The sequence below is a fragment of the Dipodomys merriami genome, unplaced genomic scaffold (genome assembly GCF_024711535.1).
Source record: "Dipodomys merriami isolate MVZ:Mamm:240054 unplaced genomic scaffold, mDipMer1.0.p SCAF_4, whole genome shotgun sequence".
Lineage (NCBI taxonomy): Eukaryota > Metazoa > Chordata > Mammalia > Rodentia > Heteromyidae > Dipodomys > Dipodomys merriami.
Genome location: NW_027205603.1, coordinates 73,195,284 through 73,208,901, shown reverse-complemented (window position 1 = coordinate 73,208,901; position 13,618 = coordinate 73,195,284). Strand labels below are relative to the sequence as shown.

The 13,618-nt window shown below is 33.5% G+C and overlaps 1 protein-coding gene across 4 annotated transcripts in view; it reads left to right on the top strand.

Moving 5' to 3' along the window:
- The window catches only part of Csmd3 (CUB and Sushi multiple domains 3), a 928,259-nt gene that overhangs the window by 728,685 nt on the left and 185,956 nt on the right, over positions 1-13,618 (top strand). For all 4 annotated transcript variants that reach the window (XM_069991287.1, XM_069991286.1, XM_069991285.1 and 1 more), the window contains one exon: positions 1,570-1,686. In XM_069991287.1, the coding sequence (XP_069847388.1) occupies positions 1,570-1,686 (117 nt within the window). The remainder of the gene's footprint in view (positions 1-1,569; positions 1,687-13,618) is intronic.

Sequence of the window (13,618 nt, the reverse complement as noted above, 5' to 3'; positions counted from 1 at the left end):
GCAGAGGGGAGGAGAATCATGTTAGGGACTAGGATGGGAGAAAATGAGGGAGTAGCTAACACTGTTCAAAATAAATATACTCAATACCTTACATATGTAATTGTAATCCCTCTGTTCATCACTGTTTTAACAATAAAGTTTAAAGTTAAAAAACAAAACAAAGTAAGACATGAGCACAAGAAATGTCATATTAGCTGCTCATACAGCCAACCTTTGGTTAAGACATACCCAAAAACTTTACACTGCAGTTAAGCTAGCCAGTAACTATGACCAAAAGGCCCAATGACTCCAAACCCTAGTTAACTCGGGCTTTTCCCCAGGAATCTATTTTCAGAATCTAGAAGTTCATTCCCCTTTGTTCCCCCATATTGTCAAAAATTCCTCACTCCTTCTTTCATCAAACCATTTGCAATATTTCTATCTTTTTAGTGAAACTTTCCTGTTCATTGAATGCCAACCATTTTTATTTATATCTGCCTAAACCTTTGGGGTTCTCCAAAATATCCTCTTTGGCTATCTTTCCTCCCTGTATCTTGTTTTCAGAGAGATCTCATTCACTTTCAGAAGATCCATTCTTCTCTACTCAGCTCTTTCTCTGAGTTTCAGAGCTCTGAATCTTAATGCATCCTGTGTTGTAAATTACAGTACACGGCTTTTACCCCATCTTCAAACAAACACACAGGAGCCTACTGTGCCAATAAATCTGTTTCAAGGTCACACTAGCTACTCCTTCAAATTCAAAGGAAATTTATAAAAGCAGGTAAAGTTTGGTGAGAAAACAAATTTCTTAGAGTGGCTGAGAGCATGTGCACTGTCATTCATAGTCAATGTGTAGAAATGCTTAATTTAATAGCAGCATGATCAGGGCTAGATTTGAGTCTAGTTTCAAAGCCTGGCAGCAAGTAACATAATGTCCTACTTACATATGTCATTTCTCATCACTATAAAAAAGTATACTAATTTCCCATTCTTCACATACATACTGAAAACAAGATAATGATCTATTGCTTTTAGAAAAAATATTACAATACCCCATTACTGCACACTATAGAATAATAATTTGAATAATTATGAATATTTGAATGGGGAATTTTCTATTTTTAAAATATTTGAGACTGAACCCAAAGCCTCAAATAGCTAGATCCAATATCACGTTTAGCTGTATAAACTGTATCTACGTGCTTCCATTCCCTGATCCCTATTTGTGCAGAATAAAACATTTCTAATTTAAAAAAATATTTGAGACTGGAGAAACATTTTTAAATAAATTACAAACCTTAAAATCTAGTAATCATTGAAAAGATAGAGTATGGTGATACATACTTGTAATTATAATATCAGCACTCAGGAGACAGAGGTAGGAGAATCCTAGGTTTGAGGCCAGGAAAATGAAACTACAACATGTCTCAAAATACATGGATGGAGAGAGTGAGAGACAGAGAGAGAGAGATTAAAGAGAGAGAGAGAATAAGAGAGATAATAGATACATAGATAGATGATAGAAGGTATTCATAGTGTTAACTTTTAAACATGTCCTAAAAACATTATTTTATCACTTTGATTTTTTAGCACCTTGTGGGAGTCGTTCAACAGGATCAGAAGGCACTGTTTTATCACCAAACTATCCAAAAAATTACAGTGTGGGACACAATTGTGTTTATTCTATAGCCGTTCCCAAGGAGTTTGGTAAGTAATATTCATCTTACCATTGCTTGTTGCAGACATGCTCGATTTCTTTTCACTGCATACTATTTGGAAAAAATTATAAAAATGTCAATTATCCATAAAATGTTTTACTCGGCAATTCTTTTATGATGATAGCTTTGTAATAAAATTTTGAGGTGCTTTAATTCCTTTGAATTAACAGTCAAGTATACAGGTAAACAACAATACAAAAATGAAAACAGGATTGTTTTTAATTTTTAAAAATAAGTACACCCAGCAACTCTTAAAGTGCCTTCATATTAGAATTGAATAAAATGAGCCATCACCAGAGCCTAAAGTAGTAGACTCAGCATAAAATCAAACATAGAACAAAACACAACAATAACAAAAGCATTTGCAAAACAAACAATCACATATCTCTAGTTTTACAGTTGGCAAAAACAATTCAGGAATACAGGGTTTGTCTAGTTTCTTGGACAGCTATGGATATAAAAAGACAACAAAGGCCATTTCAGCTTGTTTTTTCAACCTGCAATCTATTCTCCATTGGCACTAAGAAAGAGCCATGTCCTTTGCTGCCTTCTGTCTCCTGATCACAAGTCTTAGAAGTCATCTATATGGCTTCTAAGGGTTTTGGATCTGAGATCCAGCTGGACCTAAACCAGATTAAATTCCATTTATGCATGTATAGGCAAGGGAAATTTAGTGAGCACTGAAGTATAAGTCTGAAAGTTCACAAACTTCTAGAATTTAGATTTACAGCATTGCATTACAATGTGGTAAAGGATTTGTTAAAGCTGTCATGAATGTCTGGGTCTAGATGACTCAGTATTCTAGCAGAAGGACATGGATTTAATCATTAATGCTTGTTGGGTAACGTCTTGCTTTATCATTCTTGTGCTGCTGAAAAATAAAATAAGCTGATGCTTCCAGTCCAATTTCTAAAAACCAGTTATGACTTATATATCCTCCTTTACTGTCTGTATAGTCAATTCAGAAATCTCCAACTTTACTGAAAGCATTGTCAGTAGAGGTGAAATATTAAACCTTTATTGTTAACATTCAGATAGAAGGATGGTGCCAGACTGGCAAGATTTTTCTTTCTGTACTATGCAAAGCATTTCCTTTCCCTTGCCTTATTTAGTGATTGGCTGAATGAGATTTGAGCTGTTTGGCGTGCTGAGAAGGAAAGTTTAGAAAGAAAATTATATCCTTCACTGGGTTCAACTTTTGCCTTTTGTGCCTAAGACAGTCTTCCCTCTACTAGGATTTATAATCCCCAGATGCCAAACATGTTACCTGGCTACGGACAAAATGCTAGCAATGGTTGTCCAGAAAGCTGCATGACTCTGAGTTCTCTTTGAAAGCTATTCATTTGTTCGCTATCATTTTGGGGAAGCTGGGTGGCCAAAACGATGAGAAAGATATAAATCAACCATCCTATTTTCTGCCGTCTAAACATGCTGATCTCCCTGGAGATCACTGACTGAAGTAGCTTTTGTATAGACTCCACAAGAAAAAGGGGGAAAAAACTGACTGAGTAAATTAAGGAAATTCATTTTGAAATCATGTAATATTTATTTGAAATGTAAACTTGATACAAAACTGCGGGACATTTTAAAGTATTATTCATTTATTTTAGCAGAAACTATACATTTTTGGATTTATTGTATTACAACCAACTGCATTTTGACTTATTGGTAATGAAAATGATTTTAATTCTGAAAATTTTATCGTTTTGAATTCTAATATATATGTGTATATGCATATATACACATACATATATATATATATATATTTATAAACTCTTGGATACCAATTTTATCTCTCACCTCTTTGTTCTCTGAAAACAGCTATGTAATAGACAAGTTACATAGCCTCCTTGAGCCTAATTCATTTTCTGTAAATGGGAACCATTTGGTCAACAGAGAATAGTTGTAAAGAATAAATGAGATTACAAATCAAAAGAATGTTTTACATACTTCATTAAACATTGTGCTTAAGAATTCTAGCTTTAGCAGGCACCAATGGCTCCTGCTGGTAATCCTAGCTATTCAGGAGGCTGATATCTGAGGATTGCCCTTTGAGCCAGCTTGTTCAGGAAAGATTGTGAGACTCTATTAACGATTAATTGCCTAAAACACTGGAATTGAAGCTGTGGTTCAAGTGGTAGATTGTCAACACTGAGCAAAAGAACGAAGGGATATTGACCAGGCCCTGAACTCAAGCCCCACTCTGGCCCCACTCTGGCACACACAGATTTCTTGGTTTAGAGTCAACCCCAAAATCAGCTCTTTTTTACCTAATAAATCAAAAGACTGCTTGAAGCCTTTCTTTCCTCTCAAACAGTGATGCTAACATCATGGGGTTATTTATAATAAAATACCATAATGAGTATGACTGATTGGCACAATACATAATCATACACATACACACATCAGTTCCCATGCACACTCACTTTGGGTTCACATTCCTGTAGAACGTCCCTCGTGCCACCTATTCTCCTCAGAAAGTTGAAATAAAAGGACCTTTATGATCACCTCCGACTTGGGTGTTAAAAGTAGCCTGAATAAAACTAACACAATTATTTCTGTTATTTTTTTAAAATGATTCTGTTATTTAAAGAAAAAGCATGAGAAGAAATACTTTAAGTTTCCATTTGCTAATGGATTTTTACTCATCTGAATCATCCAATAATCCTTTACAAGTTTCTCACAGTATAGTAGTAAAATTAAATAAATACTGATAGCTGACTTCTTCTTACCCTTATTTTCTCAATGAGAGATGAGATAATCATGTAATGTTCAGTGGTCCTTTACAAATCAAACTCCTGTTTTCCTGCTGATTCATCTCAATCTCAGTTTGTCATAATTCTCTGATATTGCCATACTGGCCATACTAACCTGTTTCTTACTGCTTTTTGGTATGGCTCTATCACATATTATTTCTCCTATTTTCTGTTCCTTTCCTTTGTTCAAAATTATAATTCTTTTTTTATATCTTGTATAAGTGGATGCTTTTAGAACTTGACTCTTAAATTGTTTTGTGCATTATCTGTTAAATAGGCTCAGTTTGTTCACAGCAATTGCATTTTGAACAGGAGTTACAGTTCCAAAATAGTTATGTAAAGAGAAAATCATATATAATCAACATTATTGATGCAAGATTATTTTTTACTCATGGGAGATAATCTGCATGATTTTCCATATATTCACGTAGTCTTTCTGGAAGATTAATAGAATATTTTTCTAAATGTAGAAATTTAGATGAGTCCTTTAAAAAGATATCAGATGAGCTAGTTGTGTTTTATAGGTTATATCAGATTATGTGTTTTTTTAAAATTTTTCCTAATGTAAAGGTGAATTCAACTAAATTTAAAATGTTGATACTGTGATTCCTGATTTATTGAGTACATATTATTTTGCTACATTTCTACTTTTCTATTTTTCTGGATAAGAGAATATAGGCTCTTACTATTTGCATAAGTGCTTTTATATATAATTTAAACTTTATATATGAGATTCAGCTAGCACTGAAAGAATACTAATGGTTTTATTTCCCTAACAAAAAAATGGATTGATTGAATTCCAATCACTATAGTTTTACTAAATTCCCTCCATAATATTAAACAAATGCTTTTGACTTTTATAATTAAAAAATACTTAATAAAATTTGAATTTTCTTTCCACTTCCAAGTTTTAATCATAAGTTGATATCCATTTTTGATTTGGTTGTTAAATATTTATGCATTATTTTAAAGTGCTGAAATATGAAAACAGACTTATTTTAACTTTGTTGTAGAATTGGTACTTTAGAATGTGGTTATTTTCAGGGAGAAAATACTTTATTTATGCACAAATATGCCCAAAGCACAAGGATCTTAAGTTGTATTGCAGAGAAGTGGAAATTAGCAAAATTGAGGCTGAAGAAACAAAATTAGAAATAAGATATTAGCCAATGGATTAGAGGCTAACCAATGAATCAGAGAATACTGTTTGTTTTGTTAATTTTTTTTCCTGGGATTGAAGATGCTAATGTATTTTAAATTAAAGTGCAGTGAAGAAGACTCCATTGAGAGGATATAGGTGAATATTTGAGATAAATCAACTGTTAGTAGAATATGGATTTTCCAAAACTATGAGTTTATTTGTAATTCAAGATAAAGAATTTATAATTAGTAACAATTAATTTCATATCGAATTAGTTTTATGTGGTATGTGACTGTTGGATTTCTCATCCTTATCAATTTTCTGATGTCCATTTCTCTTCTGTGACCCCTTTTCCATGAGAATAGTCTGTGGAAGAAGGTATAGTAAAGCTACTTTAGAAAAGTGCTACAAACTCAGTGGATGAAGACAATGGGCATTGATAGTGCATTTTGGAAGCCATATGCCTAAAACTAAGGTGTTCTCTTCTTAGCCTCTTCCTATCTTCTGATGGCTGCAAGCAATCCTAAATTGTGATCTGTGTTCACAAATCATTTTAGGAACCCTGTGTGACTAGCTGTGTTTATATATGGCTGTTTTCTTCTCTTCTTATGACAACACCATTTACTACATTTACAGCCAGTTTCTTCTTATCTTGATCCTTAGGTTATTATACCTACATGGACCTTGTTTTTAAATATGATGATATTCTGAACTTTCAGGTTAAACTGTGTTTGGGATTACTAATGAACCTACCATAGTAGATATCTATTGGGTATCTGGATATTATTATGTCAAAAATCTTAATTTTAATTTAAAATATCTTCACATAAGTTTATAAATATGAAGATGATTAGGCATGCTTGCATAATGGGTTCTAATTTTACATATTCAGTTTTTCATGATAATGCATTATGAATACATTATGTTCAGAGTCACTCCTTCATCTTTCTGCTCCCTCCCACCTACCAATTTCTCCTACATTGTCACATTAAGTGACTATATTTGTTCACTAATACCTATTCTCATTCCTTCATTCCTCATCCATTAATCTGAATTCAGGGATTGTAATTATTTTGTTCTGTGTGTATTTTCCTTTTAAATATATACAGCTGGCCTTTTCCCTGTTGATCTATCTATGTGTGTGCTTTTTAAAATGTACTCTTTAACTAATCTTTATCTAATTTAATTTATGTGCAGTTATCTGTCTTTATAATTAATTCAGTAATTAATTGTGACTAAGTTCCCCAATATTTTAGTAACTAAGTATTTAAGGCCCTTTCTGTATGCTCACTAGATGTATAAGTAATATTATTGACATTTTATTTTTCCTGGTGTGAAATTTTCAATAATGAGTGACCCTTCTGAAGATGATCAGTAAAGGTGATTTAGCTTGTTTGGTATTTTTTTTTTTTTTTTTTTTTTTTTTTTTGTCGGTCGTGGGGCTTAAACTCTGGGTTTGGGCAGCTCAAGGTGAACTCTCTACCTCTTGAGCTACAATGCTATTTCTAGTTTTCTAGTGATTTATTGGAGATCAGAGTCTCACAGACTTTCCTGCCCGGGCTGGCTTTGAACCGTGATCCTCAGATGTCAGCCTCCTGAATAGCTAGGATTACAGGCATGAGCCACTAGTGCTTCATGAGCCACTGGTACTTCATTTTTTAACATTACAGTTGCTTCAAAATCAATGGCATTCTTTTGTAAATACTAAATTTATTCAGTGGGGACAAACAGTTTTCAAAACATACATGTTCATTCAATATTTGCACTTACTATGGATCATCACTTGTTAGATTTGTAGCAATTGATAAAGCTTTTAGGTATTCAATCTGTTTTTATTTTAATATCATTAAGCAGAAGTGAATTGCTTCTTTTGTGCTTATAAGAAAGAAAACCATCATTTTTTGAGCATATGATTTTTATATCACAACATCCAAAAGTATACCAAATCTGTTTCTCTAATTTGCTTTAAAAATGATGGTTTAGATAAAAGTCTCAATATAATACATTAGAAATGATTAGACTTCATTTAATAAATCTGCAAAAATAATGGGCACACTCTTATTTATAAATAATGACTATCATTTGTACACAAGTAAGGGGAAATATACTAAAATATTTTACTTAAAGGAATATACTCAAACACATAAAGTTAAACAAATTCTTATCAAGAAAACTGCAAATATAGACTCAAATGTGCAACAGAATAATAAAATAAATTATGACATTCAATATTATCACATGTAATCTATAATTTTAATGAAGATGTGACTATATTTGTAGTTACACTATTTGATTCTTTTTGGGGGGGGCTCCCACTTATACTATTTGATTCTTAAGTATAACATAAGCATGAAATATGGATTTAGCTTTTAGTTATATTTGTTCAAAATGCATCTATTCCCTTACCCTCTAGACAAATTTACCTGTATACCTAGAAGCAAGATTCCATATATCCCCACTTCTATTATCTGGATAATTTATCATTCTGAAATTCATATGTTAAAAACTCTCTTAAGAAAACTGTACAGGGTTTTTTTTAACTCAAGACTTTATGTTGTAGGTTGAGCCACACTCCAGGCACTTTCTGCTTATTATTATTCAGCTAGATAAAGTTTTATATTTTTATCCAGTTTGGCCTGCAAAATGTTTCTTTTACATAAGCACCAATATCCTTCCGTCCATCCTTTCCTCCTTCCTCTCCTCTCCCTTTCTCTTTCTCTCTCTTCTTTCTTTCTTTCTCTTTCTTTCTCTTTTTCTTTTTCTCTTTCTCTTTCTTTCTTTCCTTCCTTCCTTCCCTCCCTACCTCCTGTCTCTGTCTCTGTCTCTGTCTCTGTCTCTGTCTCTCTCTTGCAATTAGAAGCACATATTATGAGGAATGAGGTGCATGCCGTGTTATCTAGTCTGTAACTCAAGAGTGCACGGAATCTGTCTCAGTACTATAGTAACAATGCAAATAAAAACATGTGTTGCCGGGCGCAGGTTGACTCATGCCTGTAATCCTAGCTACTCAGGAGGCTGAGATCTGAGGAATACTATTCAAAGCCAGCCCGGGGAAGGAAAGTCCATGAGACTCTTATCTCCAATTAACCACCAGAAAGCCGGAATTGGCGCTGTGGCTCAAGAGCTAGAGTGCTAGCCTTGAGCTGAAGAGCTGAGGGACAGCGCCCAGGCCAAGTTAAAGCCACATAACTGAAAAAAAAAAAAAAAAGTGCGTTATTGATTATATTTTGGTTAACTATGAAGGAAGTGGCTTTTAGAGATGTTTATCTCATAAGAGACAACTTTGGGTATGGAAACGTTTCCATTGGCTTTTCTACATGACTTTATGATTGACTCTGACTTCAGGGTCTGGACAAACAAGTAGCTGGACCTGTTAACTAGAACACTGGCACTGATCTTTAGATCCCTTACCTAGGATGGATTGGTTGTAGTATTAAAACTCATATGTCTCTAGAGTTCAATCTTATAATAAGTCATAATATTAGACTGAAGTATACAAACTTGATTTACTATTTAATCTATTAATCTGCAAAAGCTCCCCTGGTTGCTAATATTTCCAAAAGAAGGTGGCCTAATTCAATGTCTGACTAAGAACTCAGAATAAGTAAGTGTTATATATCAGAGAATATTGGTTTGGCTCCAACATGTAGGTAGTTATAACATTTTACTTAGCAAAGATTACTAAATATTATGCTTATACTACCCAAGGCAGAAGAGGCCTGAGTTTGAAGGGTCAGAGACTCAGGGCCCCTGAAAGCTGCATTTCCATGAGAGCCTAGTGTTGTAGATATGAATTGACACTGTAATGCCAATCTGAGATGAGGTTGATAAAGAGAATTTCTTATGTTAAAGGCCTATAGGCTGTCTACAAGCTATCCTGAATGAACCAGAGACTCCCTGAGGTGTGAGAGGAAGTTATTGAGATCTCTACACTGAAGCAGTTTCTTAGAGAAAATGGCAATAATATTACAATTATGAAAGTATCTTGAATCATTTTCTGTTGGATATTTGCTGCTATCATTATAAATTGGTATAAGTTAAATTATGAATGAGGAATTTGATTTCCTCAAATGTTTTAAGCTAGTTCTAAAATTATGGTATTGTGAGGGCTACTAATTGTTTCTTAGCATTTTAAGGCTTGGTGTGGTATGACTGACAAATCATTCTCTGGAAAATATCTGAGATACAGAGGCCTGATGTTATGTGTGGGCCAATAGAATTTATTCTGTTTGTGGGCTCTTTTGTAATGATGTTGGGGTATTAAATGTGAGAAATGAATATACATGGAGGATAATGACATCAGAGTGAGTGATTTTCCTACCTGTGCTTCCCCAAAATGTTGGATGTTGTTCCCATCATTTTTTTTTATTGCAGAATTCGCAGTTGCTAGGCTACTAAGTACCAAGAGTTAGCCAGTTAAGTCAAAGCATTTCCTTTTAAATAGAAAACAAAAAGGCATTATTGCATCATTGCTATCACCGAAGTTGAAAACTAAATATATTTTGAAATAGACAGTAACCAGAACATGTGACTGTAATCAATTATAGCAGGATATTTACCAGTTTAGACTAGAAAAAGTCATTTCAACAATATTCATTGCTAGACTTCAAATGGAGAGACAGTAGTTTTTCACCATTTGGCACCATTCATTTTTCCCCCACATTTAACAAAAGCCAAATCAAATCTTAAACTGGAGGGATAGTTATGATAATCATCTCCCTTTTTTACATTTTTGCCAGAGCTTCCATAAACACCAAGGCATATTTTTGGCAATACAATAATTGTGATGATTAAGGTGAGGAATACTCCCATGTTGATAATTTTATATTTCATAAATCTTTTAGCTTACAGGATATGCCTTATTTAAATTTAGTAATATTTCTAGGAATATCTTTAAAATAAGCTTCTGTACCAATTAAGACTGTAAAAGTTTTCCAGTTAGTGCAACTCAATATGTGTCAAAAATCCATACATGTAACATATGCACAGATAGAAAAAAATGATCTCAAACTAACAATTTTATGTTATAAAATTTGTGATAAATGTTGGATTTCTAATTGGACCACACTGGTAGTTCTATGTCAAATTTACTTTCCTCAATTCATATGTAGATTTTATTTCCCTTTTCTTTTTCTTTTTGGTGTGTGTGTGTGTGTGTGTGTTTTAGTTTTCCTTTTATTTTTACTAATTGAGTTATTATACTAGTTATTATATTGGTTATCTTTTGTTCCTCTTTATGTTCTGTCTTCCACACTCCAATAACTAACAAGACACTTCAGGGTGTTTCCGTAAGGAATTAGTTGCTATGTTTTGTCCACATGTCGTAGTTAAAGTTTAGCTTGAATAAACTCCTTTTGTTTACTTTATGGTTGCAAAAATGTTTTTCTCTATAAACCAGAATATCAAGATCATTCTTTCAAAGATGTATGCAACTATATTAACAAAGCCATCTTATGTGGTCTTCTTAAGATAGTTGCTTTTAGGAATTTAGAGCTTAACAGTTGACATAATAAGGTGGCCTTCTACATAATTGGCTACCTAATGGACTCATGTAGTATACAATTATCAACGTCTGCTGCATATTCTGTAAAGAGAGATAGTGCCTAGATGATACACACAACCAAGAGTCATGATTTAAGAATCAGTTCTCTGAATCTAACATTAATCATAGTGTGCACCATATCAAAACCTAAATTCAGTATAGGCCACAAAGACACCCAGGCTATGACGTATATTACAGGCTTACTTTAAAGTAGACTCAACTCTTGTTTCCAAATGTTCCTAGCATATTACAACTTCTGAGTTACTTTAATAAAATTCGTGATAAAGGTTCAGTAGAATTCGCTAAATGCAGTACCAAGCAGAATAGCCCAATGTACGAGTTTGCCAGCAGGTAACCTAGCTATTTACAGAGACACATTATGAGAAACTCCTGGTTGTCATCTCCATTTCTGAGACATTCCCCTGCTTGCATCTGTCTGTCATCATTGTAAGGTTGATTTGGATTTCTGAGACTGATAACCTCATAAAAAATTTGTTATTCATATATGAGGCTATTTGGAGAGATTAAGGAAAAGCTCAAACCAGGAAAGAAAGGCATGAGTTGGTAAGAAAAGGAGTCCAGTTTTGAAGTTTTGTTCTGTCTCTGTTTCAGGGGTGGTATTGGATGAATGCTCCTATTTGTAGAACAGAATTTACATGATTTAACCTTCCTACTGTTACCAAAGGGAGAGAATTCAGGTTTCCTAATCAGCTCACCATCCACAAAACAGAGAATAGAGAGTAGAGGAGTTTGAAATGATTAGCAATCAAATGTCACAAATGATTTCAAAATTTATTATGAGCTATAATTCATAAAATGTATTTATATATGGTATCAATTGATATAGTCCTTATACACCAGATCTTTCTGTTTTCATTGTTTACATATGCTTGTTATACTTCAAAGTTGTTTCCTTTCAATTTGCAGTAAAATGGCTATAATAAGCTCTAGAATGTGATCAGATGAATTTTCATGATAAGTGTCCAATGATCTGCTAGGGTCACATGAGGAATGCCTCTTTCCTTCAGTGTATAATGAGTTGCAATGTGGATATTTCACATTTTAATAATTTCTAGAGCAGTCATTGGATTCAGATGTGATTAATAATTCAGAAGATAGCTCTGGAAAATATTCTTCAGGGATATATAGCTAGATTGTTTAGGTGGTGGTGATGTTTCTCCATGCTGGTCTTGAAACATATGTCTCTTTTATTACTTGTTTCACATGACCATCATTTCAATTGTGCCATAAAACTGCTTCATGCCAGTTGGCATCAGATTGCTGAAGTTAGTGGTGAAGTAAGGTTTAAAATCCTCAATAATGAACTTACTAAACAGATAATAAGAAAAGTTATAAGGAATAGGAGAAAACACAATTAACTATCAGTCCAAATGTTGTGTTTGGCCTCCAATGGACTATGGAAACGTTAGGGTGTTCAAGCCTTCTGTCATTTTTTTTTGATATATAAAAAGTAGAATTGCATCCATGGATCTGAGTAGTTAAGTAAATATATGTAATCTGCTTTTAACTTCAAAGAGAAGTAAGATTTAGGGAAATACCAGTAATCTAACTCACAGAAGTCCATGGATTTGTATAATGTCAGTGAAGGTCAAAGATATGTAAGTTCATTGCTAATGGCTCATGCCTGAAATCCTTTCTTCACAGAAGGCTGAGAGCCAGGGATTTCAGTATGTAGTCAGAAAAGTCCATTCCATTCTTAACTTCAATTCACTAGGCAAAAGCTAGAAGTAGAGCTGTAGCCTTTGTGGTACAATGTCAACGTTGAGAGAAAAGCCCAGTATAAAAATAAGGCCCTATGTTCTAGCCCCAGTACTGGTATGAATCCGGATGCGTACTCATACACATTACTTTTGACTAGACATATTAATTCTGAATCTTCTACAAAATTCAAATGAGTTACTTTACAATGCTATATAACATCATTTTTATGTTCTTTCTCCCCCCCACACACCTTTTTGGTGTTTTGAATCTTCTGATGGTTAGTTTTACTTGTGTTCACTGCTGTTCATGGAAGGGCCATGAAATTGATTTTTTACTTGAGTTTCAAACTGTTACTTAGCTCCAAAAATTTTTTTAGTAAACCTGAATATGTATGTATAAGGAACTCCATTACTTGTAAATTTTTACTGTAAAATGGTTAGCTTTCCTATTATGAAGTTAATGTGTGAGAAAAACCCGAAACAATGAAAAAGAAAAAAAGAAAAGCTACATTTCTCTGCCTGTGTATGCATTACAATCTCTGAAAAACTGGTTTTGTTTTGTTTGATTGTTTGTTTTTGAGAAATCATGACATGCAACTTTCTTTGCATCATCCTGTCACACAGAATGACATCTATAGTATTTCAGACTATGGCAGATTAAAGATAGAAGGTAAATGATTCACGAAACATACTGTCTGTTGCAGACAGAAGCTTTTGCAAACTCAGAATCATCATACTTTTTTGGCACTTGGCTGCCAAAG